General features: G+C 42.1%; 1 protein-coding gene across 1 annotated transcript in view; it reads left to right on the forward strand.

Annotated features, from left to right (window-relative positions):
* Positions 1-1372: 1372 nt before the first annotated feature.
* Positions 1373-24231, forward strand: part of Lamb4 (laminin, beta 4) — a gene marked incomplete at its 5' end in the record, with an annotated part of 50557 nt that continues 27698 nt past the window's right edge. The window contains 10 exons of the mRNA XM_013034715.1: positions 1373-1576; positions 3461-3576; positions 4399-4519; positions 9683-9860; positions 11570-11713; positions 13183-13414; positions 13884-14041; positions 15881-16105; positions 17428-17648; positions 23436-23532. Coding sequence (XP_012890169.1) covers positions 1373-1576; positions 3461-3576; positions 4399-4519; positions 9683-9860; positions 11570-11713; positions 13183-13414; positions 13884-14041; positions 15881-16105; positions 17428-17648; positions 23436-23532 — 1696 coding nt within the window. The remainder of the gene's footprint in view (positions 1577-3460; positions 3577-4398; positions 4520-9682; positions 9861-11569; positions 11714-13182; positions 13415-13883; positions 14042-15880; positions 16106-17427; positions 17649-23435; positions 23533-24231) is intronic.

Raw genomic sequence — 24231 nt, forward strand, 5'->3', positions numbered from 1 at the left:
AAGGAGGAGGCTGCAATGCTTGGTAAGAAATGTATGCATTATCCTGCCCATGTAATTGTAACCCCTCTGTACAGTATGTTCACAAATAAAATTAAATTAAATTAAAAAAAAAACCTTGGGTTGATTCCCAGGGGAGCTCAGGAACAAGAACTGCAGACAAAGTCATCCTGCTCCTTGAGACATTCGGGCCAGCCTTTAACACCCTCACATCCACTTGTTATTGGCTGTGAGCTCCCCAAGCAGGGCTGTGGGAATCAGAAGTGTGGAAGAGCAGTTCTCTAGATGGGGGAGCAGAGGGTCAACAGTGAACTGTTAGCAGCAACTGAGGGAGGGGTAGGGGTGTTTCTAACCAGGCAAAGAGGATCAGGCAGGGACACCTACAGTATCTGCTACAACATGAGGGTATTTTTTTAATGTTTGAGAAACATTCAATGGGATGAATTTACATATATTGATCTTTAATCTAGTGGTACAGTTTCATATTTATATTTCTGTCTCCTTTGCAATACCCTTCTGTGGCCAGGTATCTTGTCCTGTTCATCTTGATATTCCTCGTTCAGAGGCTAGCACATAATCGTTACTAAGTAAGCATTTACTAAATGAAAGGCAGTTTGGGGGTAAATCACAGAGCAACTTCAACTCCAGGCTAAGTAATTCGAGCATTACACTGCTGGCAATTAGGTAGAGTTTGAAATGCTTTGTTGGCAACAGTATGTAGAAGATACTGGAACAAGGACAGAGTGGAGAGTATAGCCAAAAGCTATTGCAGCAACACAGGCAAAGAATAACTAAAACAGATTTTGAGTTCAGGCTGTAAGTGTGGAGAGGCAGATGCAAAAGTAATTAAAGAATATTGTCTATAGGATCCAGATGGCCTCTGGCACACCTCCAGCAGAGACTCTGAAGGGTTCTCATCCATCAAGTGTGTTAAGAGTTTTTATTTAGATGTCCTCAGACAGATAGAAGAACATTCTCATGCTGCATAAAAGAAACATAGAGGAAATAAAGCCACGTGGGTTTTCTCATTGCCGTGCATATGAGACAAGATCCCCAAAGAAAGCATGGGAATATTCTTTTTCCTCCCTATTTTGGCTAGAATTCCACAATTACAGCCAAGAAAATGTTGTTAATATGGAGTTTGCTTAGCTCACTAGTACACAAGGTACTGACCATTAAAAGTGGTTTGTGATACAACTTTCATTCCTTATTCTGTGCAGTGATCTATGTTCCAAAGCTGCCAGCCTAGCACATTGTTCTCAGCAGGATTCTTCTGTGTTCTGGTTGAAATAATTTAACCATGACTCACATGGAGCCTATAGATGCACAGAAATACTTCTCTTTTTTCCTGAACTCTTACAGGCCTTGACTATAGGCCAATAAATTTACATTCCTCTCCGTGACTTTTGGCCAGGTGTCTGCTGTTCACATTGTTTTGGGAGAGCTGGAACCTGGGAGCCCTGTTACGTGGACTGGACCTGGATTTGCCAGGGTTCTCCCTGGGGCTGGCTTGAGATTTGCTGTCAACAACATTCCTTTTCCTATGGATTTCACCATTGTTGTTCGCTATGAAACTCAGGTACTCTTCAACTCCAACTCTGTGATGGCAAAAAGCTGAGAAATACATTCTCACATAGTTTCCAGCATTTTAGCCTTGCTAAGTGAGTTCATCATAAAATGACTTGAGGAAAAATAACCATCTGGAAAGCATTATAAGCCAAAGGGTTTCCTTAAGATATTGAAGTAGCGCCATGAGACATATACATACATGCGTTACTCATGGTGAAGTAAAGTTGCAGTTAAATGTTTGAAAGACCAGGCTGAAGAAAGTGGTGACAAAATGTTTGTATAAGAAAAATAAGCAACAGAAACAACACAAATTCTGCTTCTCTAGGGATGTTTCTTTCAAAAATTAATAAACAAAAATGCACAGATATTCTGACTCAGAGATGCAGCAGAAACCTTTATTTTTTATTTGCATTTAGATCTTGCCTTGTAACCAGAGAAAGACTAATTGCATATGGTCCCATTACTCTGCTACTACCACATCACAGGCCCTATACCACTGGAGAAACCTGAAACAGAATAGGAACCAAATATTCAAAGTGCATGATCTAAAGCAGTAGTTCCTAACACTTTCTTGGGTAATCTGAAACATGCCAGCCATCTTCCTTGAAAAAAAATGTTTTAGTTCTAGTGCTAGTGGATCATACCTATAATCCTACCTACTCAGGAGGTTGATATCTGAAGATCACAGTTCAAAGCCAGCCTGGGCTGTGAGAAAAGTCTGGGAGACCTTATCTCCAATTAACCAGCATAAAGCTGGAAGTGGCTCAAGAAGCAGAACTCTAGCCTTGAGTGAAAAAGCCAAGGGAAAGTGTGAGACCCTGAGTTCAAGCATCAGTACAAGTATGGAAAGGGGGGGGAGGGAAGAGAGGAAGGGAGGGAGGGAGAGAGGGAAAAAGAAAGAAGGGAGGAAAAAAGAAAGAAGGGAGGGAGGAAGAGGAAGGGAAGGGAGGGAGGGAATGGAAGGGAAGGAGAGAATGGAAAATAGGAAGGAAGGAGAAGGGAAGGAAGGAAGGAGGGGAGGGAGGGAGGGAGGGAAGAAGGGAGGGAGGGAGGCAGGCAGGCAGGCAGGCAGGCAGGAAGAAAGGAAGGAAGGAAGGAAGGCAAGCAAAGGAAGGGCCAGAGATATGTGATTCAGTAATAAAACACTGGCCTGGCAACCCTGAGTCCCTGAGTGTAAGCCCCAGCAGTTTGAGCAGGGAATGGTCTTAGAGACCCCAAAATCCCTTGTGTCCACATTCTAGAAGGGGGGTCACTGCATGTCACATGGCCACTTCTGCTGGCCTACTTTGTAACTCTTGATAGGATGCACTTCCCTATTTTTTGCTTATAAGAAAAAGCCAAGGATTTCAACAAACTGACCTGGTCAGTATAAAAGTATGAAAGCCATTAAAAAAGAAATTTATTCCCAACAGCTTAAAAAGCCTTTTCTAATTGTAAGACTTCCAGAATATAGCTAATTATCTCCCCCCCCATCCCACTTTTCCCTCCTCTCCTTACCATGTGTGTGTGCATGTATGAGATGCATGAATATGTAACCATCTATAAAGGATTCCATTTGTTGCTCTTTTTTCTGTGATCCAAAGCCATGATGATTTTGTTAATTCTTTTGAAGACAGATTGGACCAGTTAGGAAGGTTAGGGGTTTTCCAGGCCCCTGGGCTATAGCTATAGCCAGACAGCTTTCTTCCTGCCCAGATCACAATGTAGACACCAGAGAGGTGGGCCTGTTGGAAAACCACCCAAATGTCTTTCAACTCCAAAACTCTGTTTCCCAAGTGAGCTGTGGCTTGCAAATTCAGTCCCACACCCTCTCCTATCTGTAAGTATACGAGTGTGGGGACAGACGGGTTTCTTGCATCCTGCAGTGACATGTTGTGATATCTTCCCTGTGTAGACTGCAGCCGACTGGACTGTCCGGATTGTGGTGAACCCCCCTGCCGTGAATGACCATTGCATTCACAGGACTCCACAACTAACACCTCTGGCATTTACCTTGCCAGCAGCTTCCAGGTATGCTTGGGGCCTGACTTTAAACATGGTTTTTTTTTTTTTCCTAGAAGTTGGCCCATGTGTTGATCCTGGGTTACTAAGTGGGGAAGAGGCCTATTGAGGGAGATGGTCACATTTATTTTGAATTTACTGCATGCTACACTGCACATTATGTTTAATATTATATTTAATCTCAAATACTCCAGAGGAATATCTTCATCAAAGAGAAGAAAACTTAAATGACTGGTCCAAGTATCAGTTTACGAGTATAATACATCTTACTCAATGTTACCCCTTCAAGCATTCTCCCCCATCTCTCCCAACCCCATCTAACCCTCAATTTCCCTGGGTCCATTTGCACACATGTATATTGACTATTATGACTGAATTCACCCACCCTTCTCTCCATTCATCTTCCCTACCCATTGCCTTCCTTCCTTCCCTTTCCAACATATAGGACATTGCATTCTCTCCATAGCCAAGAGCCTTTTCAGTAAACACTACTAATTCTGAAGCCACTCATTGTGCCGCATCAGAGATTGTAGTATCTGAAATAGATAACAGCACAGTAGATATTATGCCTGTGCTTTCTCCAGAGAAGTCAAGCCATACCAGTGCCTTCTAAGATTTTGCTATTTGACACAACCCTGTGGAAGTATAAATCCTGTGTAAGTATAAATTAACTGTTCAGTCAGCTCAAAGGTTCTGATGTACACTAGGCCTTGCCTTAGCCCCAACGATGAAGTCTCCCATCAAGTGAGATGCTACCAAATACTGTGGCCACTTCGGTAAGGTAACTGAGCCTTTGTGTCTGACATGTTCACTTTCTTTCTCCTAATACAGACTCGCACTACTTCCCACACCCATCTGTTTAGGACCAGATGTGCAATATTCCATAGATCTCTATTTTTCTCAGCCTTTGGAAGGAGAGTCTCATGCTCATTCTTATATCCAGGTTGATTCTGTAAGTATATCAGAGGTTTGTTTTTTTTTGTTTTTGTTTTTTTGTTCTTTTTCGTGCTTTGTCTCAATTAAGTGCCATTATGATTCCACTTGTAAACTCTGGTGAGATGTTTCTTTAAAACAGAAATGTATCTTTTTAATGATACAAGTCACCTCATGGCCATTGTAAACTGCATGTCACAGCATATCATAGTACTAACTTCAAGTGTTGGACCTATAATCCTTACAGCATTTTATGAAGTACATGCTGTCACTGATAGGGCCACTGAGGCATAGGTTCACAGAGGTGGTGAGTGAGGGGTTAGAAATGGAAACTTCATTGTCTGCTTCCAGATCTCACAGCCACTACAGTATATGGGCATTACTGAAAGACTGGGGGCTAGGGAATCCTACCACTTTAGAGGGTGGTTGAAGTGTTGCTTCAGTCCACGTTGCACCACAGAAGTGAGTCCATTGGTGGCAAAAGGGTGGCCCAAATGTACCCAGGTTATTGGCTACTGGCTCACCTGTCCTTTAGTGAGTACATAGATTCCTGATGAAGGTGGTTGGGTGCTGTTTTCTGGAAAAGACAGCTGTGGGCCTTTAGGAGCCAATGTCACAGCAGCTGGACAGGTACTCTAGCCTGTCAAAGAGGATCCTGGCTGGACGCCTACATTGACCATTGGGTCCCTGACCCAGGTTGTCCAGTAGGAGAAAGTCAGTGTACATTTTGTTATTGTAAAGGAATGTGGCTAACGCTACCCTACCGATTTTGCTGCTGTGGGAATTGGCACCTGGGACTTGGTCATTTCCAAGTTTGTGTTTCTCTTCAACCTGTTTGCCACTTGCATCTAAGAACAGGGTACAAACCAACAAGAACAAATAAAGCCTGTTCAGTGCAGAATTTTCTCTGCAAAACTGCCTTTTAAAAAAAGTATTGTGCAGTTAAGATTTATTTGCACTCTTATTATAAGATACGTGCCTCCATAAAACTGTTTAGAATCAAAAGTATATTAATTATTCTGTGATATAAAGCTGCCAGTCTTTTCAAACCCTGGAATAGACTACACTTAATAAGCATAAAATCCTTAGAAGTTTTTAGTTTTTAGTTCTATCAGCTAATTGTATAGCTGATAGAGCGTTTTCTCACCTGGTCTGTCCGCTTGGGTCCAGGAATAGCCAACTCTAAAGAAGCTCAGATCTCTGGCTACCCTTATCTTCAGTCCTACACCATCTCCTTGTCTTCTGTGTCTCTTTCCACCTGTATTGTGCTTGAAGAATGAAGAGTCACTGTAGTATAAACTTAAAGAAGCAATAATAGACATATACATATGATTCCTTATTGAACAAAATTTATGAAATACTCATTGTAAATTAAATGATGTGGTAGGCACAGTTAGAAACCAGACACACACCATCACCATTCCCCTGGAGTTCACTCTCCAAAGAAGAGATACAGACAAGCATGGGGTGTAAGGTCCTGGGAGATGTGTCTGAAAAACTCACTAACTCACACTATGGCTCTTGACCTCAGCTGAGCCCAGTGTTCCAGTGGTAAGAGTTTCACAGTTTGGAAAGTTTAGTAAGTAGCTGATGGTCCCTGTTGCTTTCGGAGCTGTGGTGAGGCAGGACATTGTGACAAGGGGTTATGATGGAGTCACACCAAAAATTACCTCATGGCCAAGAGGGACAAGGGAGAAAAGAGGGCAGGCTGAGTGCCCAGCTACGCCCTCTGTGAGACAGGCCCCCAGGAGCCAACATACCTCAGACTAGCTCCCACTTCTTAAAGTCTCCGTCACCTCCCAAAAGTAATACTCCAAAGAACAAGGCTTTGGCCCATGGGCCTTTGGGGACACTTACTATCCATGCTATTGTACCCCACTTTCTCATGCTATCCTGGAATGAAAGTTATATGCACTATAGTCTACTTGCACATATAACTTCCAAATAAAGCTATACAATATGCAATCTTAGAACAGTATGTAGTATGCACAGGAATGAGTATACCAGAAGACATGATGAAATAGAAAGATGCTCATATATGTAGACTCATTGTTTGTGAGACAGCCATAAAGCAGGTGTGTTGTAGATACCCTTCCATGTTTAAAAGGTGTGGTGGTGCATGCTTTAATACTAACTACTCAAGAGATAGAGGTGATAGGATTATGAGTTGAGGCTGAAAAACTAAATAATACAAAAAAACTAAATAATACAAAAGAGTTGTGGCTTAAGTCATAGAACATTTCTTGAGGCTCTGAGTTCAATCTCCAGCACGAAAGAAAGAAAGAAAGAAAGAAAGGAAGGAAGGAAGGAAGGAAGAAAGGAAGGAAGGAAGGAAGAAAGAAAGAAAGGGAGAAAAAGAAAGAAAGAGAGAGATAAAGATAGAAAGGAAGAGAGATAGGAAGGAAGGAAGGAACAGAGGAAAGGAAGAAAGAAAAGAAAAAAGCATAAACTTAGTGCCTCAGCTCAGACAATTATAGACTGAGTTTTGTCCTTCAGAGGAACATGAGATCATTTTCCATTTTATGAGAAAGTCTAGTATTTCTGATCTTTACCTACTAAATGCCAGTAACACACCACACCCAATCACTGTGCTTACCAAAACCATTCCAACAAATCTCTCTGAGGGGAGGTGTCTCTGATATCAAGAACTCCTGTCTGGGAGGATGGGAATGGGGATACAGAATAAAGAGAAAGAATGTTAGATTTTATCCACAAGCAGTGGGAAGCCACTGTAAAGTTTTAACAAGAAGATTGCCTGAACTAACCACATGCAAAGGGGTCATTATGACTACCATGTAGAAAACTGATGAATGACAAGAATGGAAGCTGAGATATCAATTGTGTACCACTCTAGTGATCTAAGAATGTGGCAGGGGCATGAAGAACATTCTAGATACATTTAAGAGGAGATAGTGAGCAAGATGTGATTAATGTGCTAAGTGTGGGATGTGGGGTGGGGGGAGTGGATGACCAAGCACATGCCTACAATATCCATCTTGTTTCCTCCACTGAGAATGTGGCAGGTGGCGGCATCATTTATCAAGAATAAGCACAGACAGGAAAAGAGGTTCAGGTGTGTTGGGTTACAACCTGTAGGACAACCAATAGACAGGTAGGCCAGGGTAGATGTGGAGTTGTCCACTGGAAAAGAGACACAAATTCAGAGACCAGTCGCCTATAGATAGTAGAGCGCTGGGTTTGCATGCATGAGGCCCTGGGTTCGATTCCTCAGCACCACATAAGCAAAAAGCCAGAAGTGTGGCTCAAGTGGTAGAGCGCTAGCCTTGAGCTGAAGAGCTGAGGGACAGTGCCCAGGCCCAGAGTTCAAGCCCCACAACCAGACCCCCGCCCCCCAAAAAAAGAAATCTGGGTCTCAAGGAGCTAAGGGCAGAAACAGGGAAGTGGTAGGAGGAATCCGTGAGATCAAGGAGCTCTTTTTGCTGATGGGAGAGGGGTGAGTATGGTTGAATGTCAGCTGAGAGGGAGAATTGAAACAAGCAAGCAGAAGCCACAGGTTTTTTGTTTTATGGTTTTGTTTGTTTGTTTGCAGTAGGTAAATGGCAGTGAGTCACCTCCTCCAGGGAAACTCAGCTTCCTCCTTAAACACACAGAATTGGAAAAGTGGAAACACATGAGTTTGGGAAGCCCCAGTCCCTTTGCTGGAGCGTCTGTGAAGCTGAGGAGTAAGAATCCCAGAGTGCAGAGGCCATGAGGATATATGTTGGAGGAACCAGGACACTGGCCCAGTTACCAGGGATTGAGATCCTACCTGCAGGGGTGCCAAAAAACAACTAGGGGAAGGCTGGGTGGGGACAGATCGAGGAAAGGGTCTTGGAAACTGTTTCAGTACAAAGCAGAAGAGCAGGGAAGGTTTAACTGGGCCACTGGGTCAGTCTCCTGAGGAATGACAACCTATTTTTAACACTGGTTTTTACACCAAGTGTTCACTATAACCTGCTGATATGGCCTGTGAGCCTTATCAACACTCTCCACTGTATCATCAAGAGCATTCATACATATTTAAATAATACTAGTTCATAATTTAGTTGTCCTCTTGAAACCTATGAATAGCCTTTCTTCACATAGATACTAAACTAGGGGCTGGGAAGGTGGCTCAGTGGTAGGGCGCTTGCCTTGCATGCATGAGGCCCTGGGTTTGATTCCTCAGCACCACATAAGCAGAAAAAAAAAGCCAGAAATGGCGCTGTGGCTCAAGTGGTAGAGCACTAGCCTTGAGCTGAAAAGCTAAGGGACAGAGCCCAGCCCAGGCCCAGAGTTCAGGTTCCACAACTGGATCCCCCCCCCCCAGAAAAAAAAATCTAACATAGATACTAAACTAGAGGTGGTTCCTCTTTGCAAATAAGTGTGCAGTGATGTACTTGTCCCTATAATAGCTGCATTGCTTCTGTAAAAATGTGGGTTTTAGGGAATATAAGTATTATTTGGATATAGGATGGAGTAATTAACTGTGGGAGCGTTGGGTTTAAGAAGTGTCTTTCTTACAAGACTTCTTAGAGCCGCTAACATTTTAATCTTTACTGTGAATCTCTAAGAATCCAGTACCCTTTGATGTAGAACATCACTGTTTACATATCATTTTTTTAATTTAGAGAAGAATCTGGTGGAATTAGAGTTGCACTGTGCCACACTATCACAAATAACCTAGTTAGAAGTCTTTCAAATCTAAGGGGAAAAAAAACCTGAAAATAATTTTAAAAACAAACAAACATGGTACTCGGTAGACACTATGTGGAAAATGAACTATGCAACTTGTGGGCAGAGACAGGAGGGGAAAACTGGTGAAAATCAAAGAAAGAGGTGACATTGTCCAAAGAGAAGTATACTCATTACACCTGACTTTTGAAACAGTAACCCCTCTATATAACACCTTAATAATAATAAAATCATATTTTTAAAACATTAAGAAAGAAAAAGTAAAAAAAAGCTATTGTTTTCACCATGTAAATACCATATTATAAATACAAAATATTTCTTAATTAGTTGAGAACATCAACTCTTCAGCCTGAGGCAATTTAAATTGGAAATTGGATTGAGCTTCTTTGGATCACTTTTCTCAGAAATCAGTTTTGTTGGGTTTTTTTTTTTTTGGTTTTTTTTTTTAACATAATGAGACTCTTGGACAGCAGAGAGCGTGAGTCTTCTTTTCTCATTATCTCAAAAGCTTGGCCTTGTTCCCCATGTCAATTCCCTGGAGGATTTCTGCAGCAAGCAGGACATGGAGGAGTACCAGATGCATGGCTGTGCTGAGATGGCCTGGGAAGTGGAAGCTCGAGTGCTCCCTGAGGCATGTGAGAGGCTCGTGGTCAGCTTATCTGCCCAGATGCACGATGGGGCAGTGGGTGAGTATCTTGTTCGATGGCACTACAGAAACAATGAGATCTGTACAAATGCTTTTTGAAACCTGAGTGAATTGATTTGCTTCAGGATCCACTCCAAACAAAACACCTCACTCAAGTGACGTGTTGGAGTGGTAATTCACAGTGTGGTAAGTGTATAAAAGATGAACTTTATGACAGCATTGGAGCACTAGCTCCCTGGAGCAATGGTCCTAAAACATTCATTTTGGAATCCTAAGGCTGGAAGGAAATCTAACCCACTTCTTTCATTCCAACTTTCATTTAATAAACAATGGTGTTAGGGTTCCAAATGTTACATAATTTGCCCATTCCACTTAGCTATTTTATAGGATTTCTCTATACCAGCACTACTGAAATTTTGAGGTGGATATTCTTGGTTGTAGCAGGGGGGCTGCCTTTTGCATATAGGATGCTTCACTACATCTTTATGCAATTGATACCAGCATCACTCTCCTCAAGTTATGCCACTTAAAACTGTCTCCAAACTTTCTCAAATATCTCTGAGAGATAGAATCATTCGCCAGCTGAGCACTAGCACAGTAGAGCACTAATCTCAGTGCTGGCCTGGCCTCTGGCAAGTACCTTTTCCTTTAGCAGAGCTATGGATTCAGCATGCCCACCTCCCATGAAACAGAACAGAGGAAATGAAAAACTGGTAGGGATATACATTAGTCACTTTTTCATTACTGTGACAAATACCTGAAGAAATAAATGTAGAAGAAATAAATGTAAAAGAATAAAGGCTTATTTTTGTTCATTTCAGAGGTTTCAGCCCAAGGCAGGCTAGCTCCATTGCTCCATTATTTCTGAGCTGGGGGGGGAGGGGGGCACGGTGGGGGAGGGGGCGCGAGGCAGAGTAGCATGTCAGAAGGAGAAGGTAGAGTAGAACTCCTTACCTTACTGTGTCCAGAAAGCAGAGAAAGACAGGAATGAATGCAGAGACCAAGTATACCCAGAGCACACCCTCAATCATGATCTACCACCTCAAAGGAGGCTCTACTTACTAATTTCAACCACCTCTCAATAACACTATTAAATGACGAAGCCAGCAATGGGTTTAGCCCATTGATAAGTCAGAACCCTTGTGATCCAATCACTTTCTTTTTTTTTTTTTTTGGGGTCCGGTCATGGGGCCTGAACTCTGGGCCTGGGCGCTGTCCCTCAGCTCTTCAGCTCAAGGCTAGCGCTCTACCACTTGAGCCACAGCGCCACTTCCGGCTTTTTTCTGTTTGCTTATGTGGTGCTGAGGAATCGAACCCAGGGTCTTGAGCATGCAAGGCAAGCGCTCTACCACTGAGCCACCTTCCCAGCCCCGCCTATCACTTTCTAATAGCACCACTTCTGAACAAGGCTGCATTAAGAAACAAGCTTCATATCTACATCATAAAATGTATTCCTGCTCCAGCAAACAATGTTAGGAATTACAGTCATAATAACACCAATACTAACAATGACATTAGAATAATCCATTATTTAAAACAATTTATTTTAAGCCTGCCATTAACTTAGGTTTATTATTTACTACATATCAAACACTATTCTCAGTACTAAATAGGCATTAGTGCCTTCAATCATTACAAGAATACCTAGTTGAAGTAGTTGAGAATTGAAGAAGTACTAAATGAAAGATGAGTAAACTAAACTTCTCTGCCTCTCCTTCACCTCTACTCCCTTCCCTCTCTTCACTGCAGCCTGCAAGTGTCACCCCCAGGGTGCAGTCGGGACCAACTGTAGCCGACTTGGAGGCCAGTGCCAATGTAAACCTCTCGTGGCTGGGCGCTGCTGTGACAGGTGCTCCACTGGAAGCTACAGTTTGGGGCATCATGGCTGTCACCGTACGTAGCGCGCACACACACACACACTTACAGTGGAAAATGGTTGTTTACAACCTAGGCATTTTGAACGTATGGAAAGGGATATGCAGAGTTTTAAAGAAAAGAAAATTGGGAACTTGACTACATTCTTCAGATTCCATCTACGTGTAGTTGAAATGTGCTAAAGATTTTTCTACCACCTCTTCACTCATCCACCGATCCGTGGGCAATGTGCGTAGAGAAACCATAAGGGATGAACAAAAGGTGGCCCATATTTCTGCAGTGTGTATTGAATGGGAAGGGATTCAGGTAAAAGGGGGAAACCTAATGCCAGCTATGCAAACCCAGCATCGTGATTGACACTATAAGAACAGTGGCTAAGGAGACTAAACAACGATGTGTCTGGAAAATCAATAAAGGGACAACACTGTCACTGCACACAACACCTCCTCTGCTGAGGATCTTTCCCTTTCTCATGCTGAGGTCACAAATAGCCTCCTTTGTAAATGACCCATTAATAAGGGCTTAGAGGGAACTTCAGCTGTAGCTGGTAATTTACCTCTTACGGTTGTTACATTCCAGATGTATAGTTCTCTGTACCCCATGTAAACCACTAGTGAAAATCTTACTTCCCACAGAAACTACCTTAGGAACTATGAAACCCACTGGCAGATTAATTCTACTTTTAGGTAGGAAATTATATTGTTCCAGACAAGACTAGGAAAGATGGTTGATTCACTTCCTGGCCAGTGCTTGGGCACGGTTACCTACCCAGTAAATGGTGCTTTCCTTTTTTTTTTTTTTCTTATTTTGTCAGTCCTGGGGCCTGAACTCTGGGCCTGGACGCTGTCTCTCAGCAATTCAGCTTAAGGCTAGAACTCTACCACTTGAGCCACAGAGCCACTTCTGGCTTTTTCTGCTTATGTGGTGCTGAGGAATCAAGCCCAGGGCCTCATGCATGCAAGGCAAGCATTCTACCACTGAGCCACCTTCCCAGCCCTTTTTTTTATTTTTTAAAGTTATCAAGTCTTCATGATATGCAAAAGAATCTACACAGAAGAGCAAATATTTATTTTGTGTCGAACCCTACCAAGCAAATAAGCTTAAGCTTTTGAGCAAAGATGGGCTCAAAGATTCAGATATTTACCAGAAAAGTTTGTGGCTTCTTCTACTTCATCTAGGAAGAAGAATTACCTACCCCTCCTGACAAGTTTTACTTTTTTTTGAGCACTTCAAAGTTACACTCGAACTCCTAACGTGTACAGAAGTTTGAGTCATTGAGAACATGTGACTTGTTTGATTTTGCCATACAAAAAACAAATGCTCATAAAATCCAGTTGTTTACAACCTGCTGCTTATTGAATGAATCAGTGAAACATTGCTTGACAAACATTTACCTGGGACTCATTATATGAGAGGCTGTTCCCAATAACTTTCACTACCACACCTCTTCCCTGTGTCCTTAACATAATTCTTTTTGCCTTACCCAGCATGTCACTGCCACCCGGAAGGTTCCAAGAGCACAGTTTGTGACCAAGTGACCGGCCAATGTGCCTGCCATGGAGAGGTCACTGGCCGCCGTTGTGATCGGTGCCTGGACGGATACTTTGGATTTCCCAGCTGCCATCCTTGCTCTTGTCATGGGTTTGCTGAACTCTGTGATCCAGACACAGGGTCATGCTTCAATTGTGGAGGCTTTACAACAGGAAAACATTGTGAGAGGTGTGGAATTCACATGCATGTTACCTTTACCTCTTTAAACTTTGTTCTGATTTCACAATGGAGTGGAGCCTTGAGTAAAGACTCAACACTATTTCATTGCAGAGTGCCTGCTGCAGGATGGGGGGGGGAGGCGGGGAGGGACATCATTTTGTTTCCCTGTCCTTCAGAGTCATTCTATGAGCCAGAAAATATCTGATTAAATCAACTGTGCATGTGCCTGACACTTGCCCTTTTGATATTCAGATGCAACATTGAAACCACAAAGGGCCATTATACTGAGTTTAATGACTTCAGTCTTTTGACTTGACACTTTCAATATAACAGAAAAAAATCATTTTACAGAGCAAATTAGAATCTTCTGAAACGTTGAGTTTGAGGGTTGCATTACCCTAAGGCATAGAAAATCCACATTGGCTAAGACATAAGCTAGTCCTTGGAATATTTTGGTAAAAGGAAATTGCCTTCACAGGTGCATCGATGGTTACTATGGAAATCCTACTTCAGGACAATCCTGTCGTCCTTGTCTGTGTCCAGATGGTCCCTCAAGTGATCAGTATTTTGCCCAATCCTGTTCTCAGAGTCCTTGGACCTCAGATATCACCTGCAACTGTCTCCAAGGTTATTCAGGTATGAAGGATAGCCCATGTTTTCTTTCTTTCATCCCATACAACAACTGGAAAATGATCACACAGTCATACTTTCCCTGTTTTGGACAAATAAGCATGGTAAGAAAGTACAAGTAACGAAATTGTTACTTAACTGAACAAAGAAGTTCAATGATTAAAACGTCAATGACAATTAAAACCTCATTCAACTGAGTTATAATTATATCTACATAATGTTTCAGAAAATTAATCAAATTTATTTAAAATATTATTATATATTAAGTTGCACATATGATCAGGTAGCACATATATGTCATATATTACATATTATGTAAGTAAAATTACTCTAATTGGTCAAACTCTTTGTATAATTTTAAGCAGTTGGTTGGACTGATAGTTCATAGATGTAACTAAGCTTTTTGATGCCTTTAAGCATGACTTGAGCAAGTGGGAGATATTCCATAAGAATTAAAACTTGTATCTGTCATCAAAACAAAACTTTATTTTTAAAGTGTGAAAGTGGGCTGGGAACGTGGCTCAGTGGTAGAGCGCTTGCCTTGCATGCCTGAGGCCCTGGGTTCGATTCCTCAGCACCACATAAGCAAAAAGAAGAAAGCTGGAAGTGGCGCTGTGGCTCAAGTGGTAGAACGCTAGCCTTGAGCTGAAGAACTGAGGGACAGTGCCCAGGCCCAGAGTTCAAGCCCCACGACCAGACCCAAAAAAATAAATAAATACAAATAAATAAATAAAGTGCAAAAGTATAATGACAAAAGAAAAAACTGGTATATTCTGCTTGATTTAACCACACTTAGAAAATATGGTTATATTATTTTGTTCAATGATAATTACCAGCATAATAACAAATTACATGGTTGATTTTCCTCTTGTTTGTTATATCTGAGCTTACATGTGGCTTGAGTGGGTCCGTTTTTAAAGACTGAGACTAGGCTAAGAACATTTCCAAGTACATGAACTAAAATGTGGAGAGTGGCCTCAAGTTTGGAAATCTAAGCACTTGCTACTCTCAGGATTGTGAAGAGTTGGAGGAAAGATGGCTTCTCCATTTCAGTGCTCTGTAGAATCACTTCCAAGAGTTCAGGCATCAAACACTCCTTCAGCCCAGCCTCTTTCTAGATATATATTTCAGGCTACTGATTTGTTTTTATTTGGCCTTTTCCCTTTGAGACTGCTTCATTTTAATCAGTCACTTCTAGAATCTGATAGAATTAGGAGATTCCAGAAGGAGGTGAGGGGGGCAGGCAGGGGTTGAATCCAGGAGCTGGGATGAGCTTTGGGTTTTAAGGTACAAGAGTAGTTCTGGGCCAGGCCCCAGTGGCTCACGCCTGTAATCCTAGCTACTTAGGAGGCTGAGATCTGAGGATCGTGGTTCAAAGCCAGCCTGAGCAGGAAAGTCCATGAGACTCTCCAATTAACCACCAGAAAACCAGAAGTGGCACTGTGGCTCAAGTGGTAGAGCACTCACTTTGAGCTGAAGAGTTCAGGGAAAGCGACCAGGTCCCATGTTCAAGCCCCATGATGGACCAAAAAAAAAAAGAAAAGAGTAGTTCTGGCTATGCAGAAAGACACAGAAATTCTGTTCCCACAACTCCTTAGTTTTTGAAGACTAGAATCCATTCTTCACTAAAAACTTTCTAGTTCTAAGTAATTTTCTAATTATCTGAATGAATAATAATTAAAAATATGCTTTGTTTAATTTAGAGTACTTTTTTCTTATTTACTCCAGTGTGTGACTTCTCATTACCCCCACAGAGAAGCCCTATAACTCTGTTTACAACTTCCACCTCTCCTCCTCTCCTAACACTGACCCCTCATCCATTTCCGGTTTCCTCCCCACTTTCAGGGACTCAGTGTGAAGAATGTGCTCCTGGCTTCTTTGGCAACCCAAGAGTTTCTGGAGAGCCTTGCCGGCCATGTGCCTGCAACAACAACATAGATGTAACTGATCCTGAGTCCTGCAGCCGGGTCACCGGGGAGTGCCTCCGATGTTTGCACAACACTTGGGGCCCGCACTGCCAGCTCTGCCAACCGGGGCATTTTGGATCAGCTCTCAATCAGACCTGCAAAAGTAAGTCTGCAAGTTCCTAGGGCGGGAAATGGAGTGGCTGAGGGGCAGCTCATAAATGAGAAGGTGTCCGCTTCTCATCTCCTTTCAGTCAGGCCAGTCCCTGAGGCAAAAGCAGCACCTGCTGGGTGATAGGGCTTCGGTCAGCAGAAATAGGGCAGTGCCACCCAGGTGTTCTCAACATGCAGGGAAGGCTCTTGTCCTTAGAGCTTGCCTTCCTTGATGATTGTCTTTAACATCTGTGCTGGTCGATTCAAAGTATTGCTTCTCAAAGTGTGCTCCACATGGTACTTGTGCCCAATTCCTCTGGGGCTGGGATGTGGTGAAGGACTGATATGCAGATTGCTGGATTGCTCTTCCAATCCAGTGAGCCAGAATCTCTGTGAGTAAGCCCCAGAATCTGTATCGATCTTGACAACTTCATCTAATGACTTTAATGTATAAATATGAGGCTTTTATAAGCAAGAAAGAGAAGTAAAGTGCCCATTTTAGGGGACAGTTTAACTATTTTCATTTTCTCAAGTTAATTTAGTAAACCACTTTTTTTTTTTCCCCTAGTCCTAGGGCTTGAACTTAGGTCCTGGGCATTGTCCCTGAACTTCTTTGTGTTCAAGGCTAGTGCTCTACCACTTGAGCCACAGCTTCACTTCTGGCTTTTTTGTGTAGTTTATTGGAGATAAGAGACTCATGGGGACTTTTTTGCCTTGGCTGGCTTTGAACCTCAGCCTCCTGAGTAACTAGTATTATAGGCATGAGCCACCAGCGCCCAGCTTAATAAAGCATTTTTGTTTTATGTTGGTCATGGGCTTGAACTCTGGGCCTGAGTGCTGTCCCTGAGCTCTTCAGCTCAAGACTAACACTTTAGCACATGAGCCACAGCACAACCTACAGTTTTCTGGTAGTTAATTGGAGATAAGAGTCTCATGGACTTTCCTGTATGGGCTGGCTTTGAACCGCGATCCTCAGATCTCAGCCTCCTGAGTAGCTAGGGTTACAGGAGTGAGCCACTGGTGCCTTGCTTAATAAAGCATTAAAAAACTTTAAATCAATAGGATTTGAGAGAGAGCACACAGGATAAATGAGGTTCACAGCCTTCCTCATTGCCAGCTTCTTGAACATAGTAGGGTGTTGATGATCTGGCCCATCAAAAGCAATTAAAAAATGTTCAGAACCTGCTTAGATTCCCTAACAATTCCTATCCTGTTAAAGGGGGTTTCTTTGAGCTATTTAGGGAAATCTCACATCTAGGCTTAACAGGCTATGTGTGTGGTTTGTCGCCTGCCAGCATTGTTGAATCTGCTCTAATGAAGGCTTTATTATCCCAGGGTGCTCCTGTCATCCATCTGGAGTGAATCCCCTTGCGTGTCCCCCTGATGCGGGAGTGTGCCTCTGTGACCCTGTCACTGGTGTGTGCCCTTGCCTGCCCCACGTCACAGGCCTGGCCTGTGACAGTTGTGCTGATGGATACTGGAATCTAGTTCCTGGCAGAGGATGCCAGCCTTGCAACTGTGACCCCCAGGGCTCTCAGAGTAGCCGCTGTGACCAGGCAAGACACTTTGAAACTTACTAGTGCACTCAGAGGGAAAAGTGCCCATGAAGCATGATTTCCTGTGGGTAAAGAATGCTTGCTTTATGTGCCTTTGGTAATTATTGTGTGTAGATACAAGTGGTCTGATACAGGCCTATAGAGTTGGTGTTTATTTCACAACAAAGCTAAAAATCTCACTGGGGGTGGGGGAGGGAGAGGGAGGAAAGAAGGAGAGGGAGAGGGAGAGAGAATGAGGGTCTTGGGGTTAAGCATTAACTTCTTTGATTTTCCTTAGGGCTATCTAATGAGAAAGTCAAACTCCATTCCTAGGCAACTTAGACACCACTTTCATTGCTTCATACTCATAATCACAGAGAAGAGCTGAGACATGGATTGTTGATCAGAGAGAAAGCAAACAAAGGCCTTCAGAGTATAAAATTCCATTTTGTAAATGGAGCTGTCACTCCCTGTGGCTCACCATTGCTTTACATGTAGGCAAATCCAATGTCATCTTCCTCCACCCCAACACTGATGGTGGCTAAAGAGTATAGGCCAAAGCCAGGTGCTGGTAGGTCATGCCTGTAATCCTAGCCACTTAGAAACCTGAGCTCTGAAGATGGAGGTTTAGAGCCAGCCTGGGCAGGAAAATCCATGAGACTTTTATTTCCAGTTAATCACTCAAAATCCAGAAGTGCCAGACTTGAGTGAAAAAGCTAAGGGACAGCACACAAGTATAAGTTCAGGCCCCAGTACTGGCAACAAAGAATGTAAGCTAGAGAGCACAGGTTTTCTGTTCAAAATTCAATTAATACACACTAACAGCATGTGTCAATTTTAGTTGGTGAAACAAGGAGTAGAGTTTTTAAAATACTGTAACAAGTAAATTGCAGCTTATTTGAAATCACAGTTGGAGGGTAGCCTGGGTAAAAAGTTACTGAGAAGCCTACTCAACAGACAAGTCAAGCATGGTTCATATTTTTAATCCCAGCTATGCAGAAGGCATATATAGGCAGACCAAGGCTGGTCCTGGGTAAAAATGTGAGTCCTTATCTCAAGAATAACTGAAAAAGCAGGAAGTACTTAGGTGTATTTCAAGTGGTATAGCACCTGCCTAGAAAGCACAAAGTCCACAGTTCAAACCTTACTTCTGCTAAAGAAAACTTAAAATTAAAAAAACTATAATATTGTCCTCTTGCAGATAAAATTAATATCATGCTTGTTTTTTGTTTTGTCTTTATTTGTGGCTTAACAAACATGTTTTTAAATACTTTTCACATTGATATAAACAATAGGACTAAAACAATAATAAGAAATTTTAGAAAATTTGAAATATATAATATAGCGATGAAAATTTTAATCGGAATAAGAAATGCTAACTTAAGAAGCTGGAGTCTTGAAATTAGTAAGTGTGAATCAACTTCAGTGTCAGCTCCACTGTTCAACTTACGACTCAATAATCACATCTTATATAAGTAAACTTTGAAGATAGTTCTTTCCTTTAAAAAAAATTTTTTGAGACACAATCAAATACAAGGCTGGCCTCAAACTTTTAATCCTCTTGCCTAAGCCTTCCATCTGCTGAGATTATAGCCATGAGTCACCAAACCTGCTTGAAGGTAGAATATGTTTTCTCCTCTTTTTATTTTCTTTTTCTGCAACCCTCTCCCACTAACCCACACAAACATACACATACACAATCCCCCTCTCTTTTTTTGGTGGGGGGAGGAGGTGGTATTGGGGGTTGAATTCAGGGCCTTATGCTTGCTAGGCAGGAACCCTACCACTTGAGTCACCCTTGCAGCCCCATTTTCTATTGATTATTTTCAAGATAGAGTCTCACTTTATGCCCTGGCTAACCTGGGCTATCATCTTCCTACTTGTACTTGCCCACATAGGTGGGGATGACAGGGACCAGGGCACATCACCATGCCCAGCCATTGGTTCAGATGGCATCTCATCAACTTTTGTTTTTTGTCAGTCATGGGGCTTGAACTCTGGACCTGAGCACTGTCCCTGCACTCTTTAACTCAAGGCTAGCGCTCTGCCACTTGAACTACAGCGCCACTTCCGGTTTTCTGGTGGTTTATATTGGAGATAAGAGTTTCATGGACTTTCTTGCCCAGGCTGGCTTTGAGCTGCAATCATCAGATCTCAGCCTCCTGAGTAGCTAGGATTACAGGCATGAGCCACCGGCACCTGGCCTCATCAACTTTAAGTCTGGATTCAAACTATGGTCCCTTGATCTCTTACCTCCCAGAGTAGCTAGGATTACAAGCTTGAGCCACTGCACCTAGCACTCCTTTTCAAAAACAAAATTGTTATTTTAAAAGTAGATCTGTGAAGTAATACAGATAAAATATATCCCAAACCTAATTTCCCCTCTTATTAGCATCTTATAATAGTATGATACATTCGTCACAATTAATGAGCCAATATTGATCTATCACATTATCTAACCTCTAAAATGTATCTAAACTTCCTTAATTTTTTACCTCATGTCCTCTTATGGTTCCAAAACCCCACCCAGAACTCATTACAGTTAGTCATTTCTCCTTGGGTTTCTCATGCCTGTGAAACTTTCTCAGGTTTTCCCTTGGTTTTAATGACCTTTATAGTTTTGAGGAGTACTTTATGGAATGTCTTTTCATTCAGATTTATCTAATATCTTTCTCTTTTTGCTTGTGAGAAGACAGGGAGCTGAATTACCCTTTTTCTCATAGGTCATATGCACATGAATTTCACGTGGATTTCGATCACCTAGCAGTATTTGTAGTATTTGTCAGGTCTCTCTCTATATCTCCTTTCCTCACTGTACTCTTTGGAAGGAAGGAATGAAGAGTTACATCCTTCTGTGAGTAATTGGAGTTCTTTTGCTCAGATTTGTTTGTTGTCCCCTGGGATACTCATCTAGCCCATCATTCATTTATATCACTGTGGATTCATGAATACGTATACTATACTATTTGTTATGGGTCAGTGCTCTTTTGTTATTTAAATTGTTCCAGCTTTGGCCAATTTAAAGAGCTTCTCATGGCCAAAGCAAATTGGTCATGCCTCCAATGAGCATTGGTTTCTTTACTGCAGCATTAGAAGCCAAGATCTGGGCACTAGATGACTATACCATGGTCATGTTTTACTCTTGCATCCATCAAACATGAGCTAAAGTGGTAGACCTCTAGATAATGGCTTAGCTTCCTAAACCATAAAGGACTTCTAACATTCATGGCACCACTTAGATCTTTTGGGATGCATATGAAGCAGCCCTCAACACCCAGTTCATTGGTGGAAGCCCAAGGCAGCCTATGAACTTGGAGATAAGATGGCATTAGTTTAACTGAAAAGCCCCTTGTGATGAGGGCACTTTGGGTTGTTTGGTCCATGAGAATCCCTTGAGAACGGTTGCTTTCTACACTCAGAAAACACTTTCATTAGAATACAGAGAAGACATGTGGACAATTAGATTCCCAGCTGTTTAAACAACTACTGATAAATGTCTCTGTATCAGCCAGAAGGTAGTCCCTAGTGCATTCCCACAGAGAGATGCAAATGTGCTGGCCAATGTTTGCCTCACAGTTTAGATGGAGCTGGACAAACAAGCTTCTCAAATGTGCAGATGCTGCAATGGTGTAAGCTAATATGATGAAGACAGAACATGAGGCCAGACATCCTACCAGGATATTGTGTGGGCTGGAAACAAGAAGAAATGTGAACAGGGTAAAAGTAAAGTTGTGCAACTGAATTTTATAAATGTCTTGCACAAATACATGGTAGGAGTAATCATTTGGCACCAGCTCATGAGAAAAACACTGGAGACTTTTTGTTGTGTGCAGCCTTCAGATGAGCCAGCAGAGTGCCATGAATGCCAGAGAGGCTGTGCCTGCCCAGGCTGCAGTGGGGGGGAGGTCATGCTGTGCACAGGGCCAACACAATTATCACTCAGCCAGAGCACTTGTGGAGCGCTTCTGTCATTGCTGAGCACCACAACTATTGACAACTTTATAAAGGCACATGGCACAGGTACCTTTATCTTTTATGGAATACGGTGTGATATTTTGATACACATCTACAATGTATCATGATCAAATTAGAGCAATTATCATATCTATGCTTCAAACATTTGTCACTTCTTTGTGTTGAAAACATCCAAAATCTCTCTTCTAGCTTTCTGTGTGCGTGTGTGTGTGTGTGTGTGTGTGTGTGTGTGTGTGTGTGCATGCGTGCGTGTGTGCACTGGTTCCAGGGCTTGAACTCATGGCCTGAGTAATGTCCCTGAGCTGTTTTGCTCAAGTCTGATGCTCAACCACTTGATCCACAGCTCCACTTGCATCTTTTTGCTGGTTAATTAAAAATAAGTTTCATGGACTTTCTTGCCCAGTCTGGAACTTTGAACTGTGACCCTCCAATCTTAGCCTTCTAAGTAGCTAGGATTACAAGCATGAGCCACTGATCATGAGCCTGGTGCTCAGGTTTTCTAGCCCTTTTTAAATATATATATTTATTTATATTTATATATAATAGTGACATACATACATGTGTCACTATTAGCCATAGTCACTCTCTTTGCTATAGAATACTAGAACTTAAACCTCCCATTTGACTTTGCATCCATTAAGCTACAAAAGAGCTTAAGGGTAGAAGGAGGTCTGGATCCTCCCCTCCTACTCTTTCCAGCCTGTGATAACCACTGTTATCATTCTATTTCTCTGAGATCCAATGTTTAACTTCTATTCATGAATGAGAACATGTAGGATTTGTCTTTCTGCTAAGTGTTACATTGTAAACGTGGACAAAACATTTATATATTAAAAATAAGACAACTAGGGTAATGGATGGGAAAATGGTATTTGTGATAAAAAGTGGTGAGCCCCAGGGAGAGAAATGAAGAGCAGTTGAGATGGCTTGTATGGTTGGGGAATGGGGAGACTGCCTGCTTGTGTAATTCTATAAGACAAGGCTCAGAATAATGGGAGCAGGTTACAAGGAGGCAGATTATGCATTCGTATAAGAAAACACTGCCTAACAACCAAGAACAGCCATCAGCATGTTAGGCCTTGGGGAAAACAAACTCATAACTCCCTATACTTGAGCAGGAGCTAATTGGATCTCCAAATGTGGAGAGAAGCTTGGTTTATCTAGTTGCCATATAATCCAGTTATTCTTTGGAAGTATATTTACAGATGTTTAGGCAGATATGATCAAGTATAATTTAAGATACCACAAAAATAATTTAGTTCTGTTCATTCTCCTGTTATGGCCAACCTCTTCAGTTTTTATAAAAGCCAAAACACAGTTAAGGAACTGTCATTAAATGATGAATATAAAACACACAAAAACCTATAATTTTGTTGAGTAAGACATTAGTCTCCTTGGTAGAAACTACATGACATATTCCATAATGGAAACATTTCTTGCCAAATTAATTGATGAATGTTGGGCCAGGTCTTTGGCTTCTCTCCTTCTGTCTCTTATGGGGAACTCCCATAACAGTAGAGGAAAAAAAATGTGGCCTGTTTCCCAATGTGTGTTTTGTTTTCATTTACATCTGTGTATGTTTCCTAGTTTGGGGCCACCTGTCCCTGAACAGCTGGAACCAGGCGGTATGTTCAAGAGCTCTGAGCCAAAACACATTAACTCTGGATCCGTGATATTGTCCGGGCTTCTTGCTGGCCATGGGAAATGTCCTTCCTCCACCCTTGAACAGCTGTATGTTCTAAATCACCAGAGAGGAAAGCATTTCCTATGAAAATTCATCATGTGCTCAGCCCATAACACTTGTCAATTCCTCACCCATGACTGTTCTCACAGCTTACAGGCCAGTGTCCGTGCAAACTGGGCCATGGTGGGAAACGCTGCAGTGAGTGCAAGGAAAATTACTACAGTGACCCATCCAGACAATGCATCCGTAAGTACTGGAACTCCAACAACACAAGAGTACAGCCAGCTGGTCCTCACAGGGCATAATGCAAACCCACCCCACGAGTCTCAATTTCTTTTCTTTGGCTGTTGCTTTTAGCAATATGAACTTAGAAAACCACAAAAGTTAAATACTACTTTTGAAAATAATACTTGTGCAGTTCTCTAAAAAGATGTATTTCTCCTGTGTTAAAATTTCTAGCCTGTATTAAAATGTGAATCTATGTTAAAACTTGTAACTCGTGTCAAAACCCCTCAAAGTTATTACAATGGCACAAAACGCCAGGATTATGGATGAGAGCCCATTATTCACTCTTGGGAAGCCTGCTAAGGAAAATCAACCACTGTGGATTGAGGTGTAACAAAGCTGGGAGATAGGTCAGAGTTAGCCAGAGTAATATTCCCTCAAAATAAATCTGTAGCTCTAGGTCTATTAAATAATCGTTTGCTTATTTATCTAACCAAAATTCATGAAATGTTGGCTGGGTACTAGAGCTGGTGAACAGCAAGGAGCCACCATTCCTCTTGGAGTTTGTGTTCCAGTGCCTGACATTTCTTGAGTAGGGCATAAGGCAATAGTAGAGTCTAGTAGAGCTTTGATCCATGAAGGAGAAGTTCTGTCTTTGCACTGTCTACTTCAGGAGCCACTAGCCACAGGACACTGTCAAACACTTGACGTCAAACACAG

The sequence above is a fragment of the Dipodomys ordii genome, unplaced genomic scaffold, assembly GCF_000151885.1.
Source record: "Dipodomys ordii isolate 6190 unplaced genomic scaffold, Dord_2.0 Scaffold195, whole genome shotgun sequence".
Classification (NCBI taxonomy): Eukaryota; Metazoa; Chordata; class Mammalia; order Rodentia; family Heteromyidae; genus Dipodomys; species Dipodomys ordii.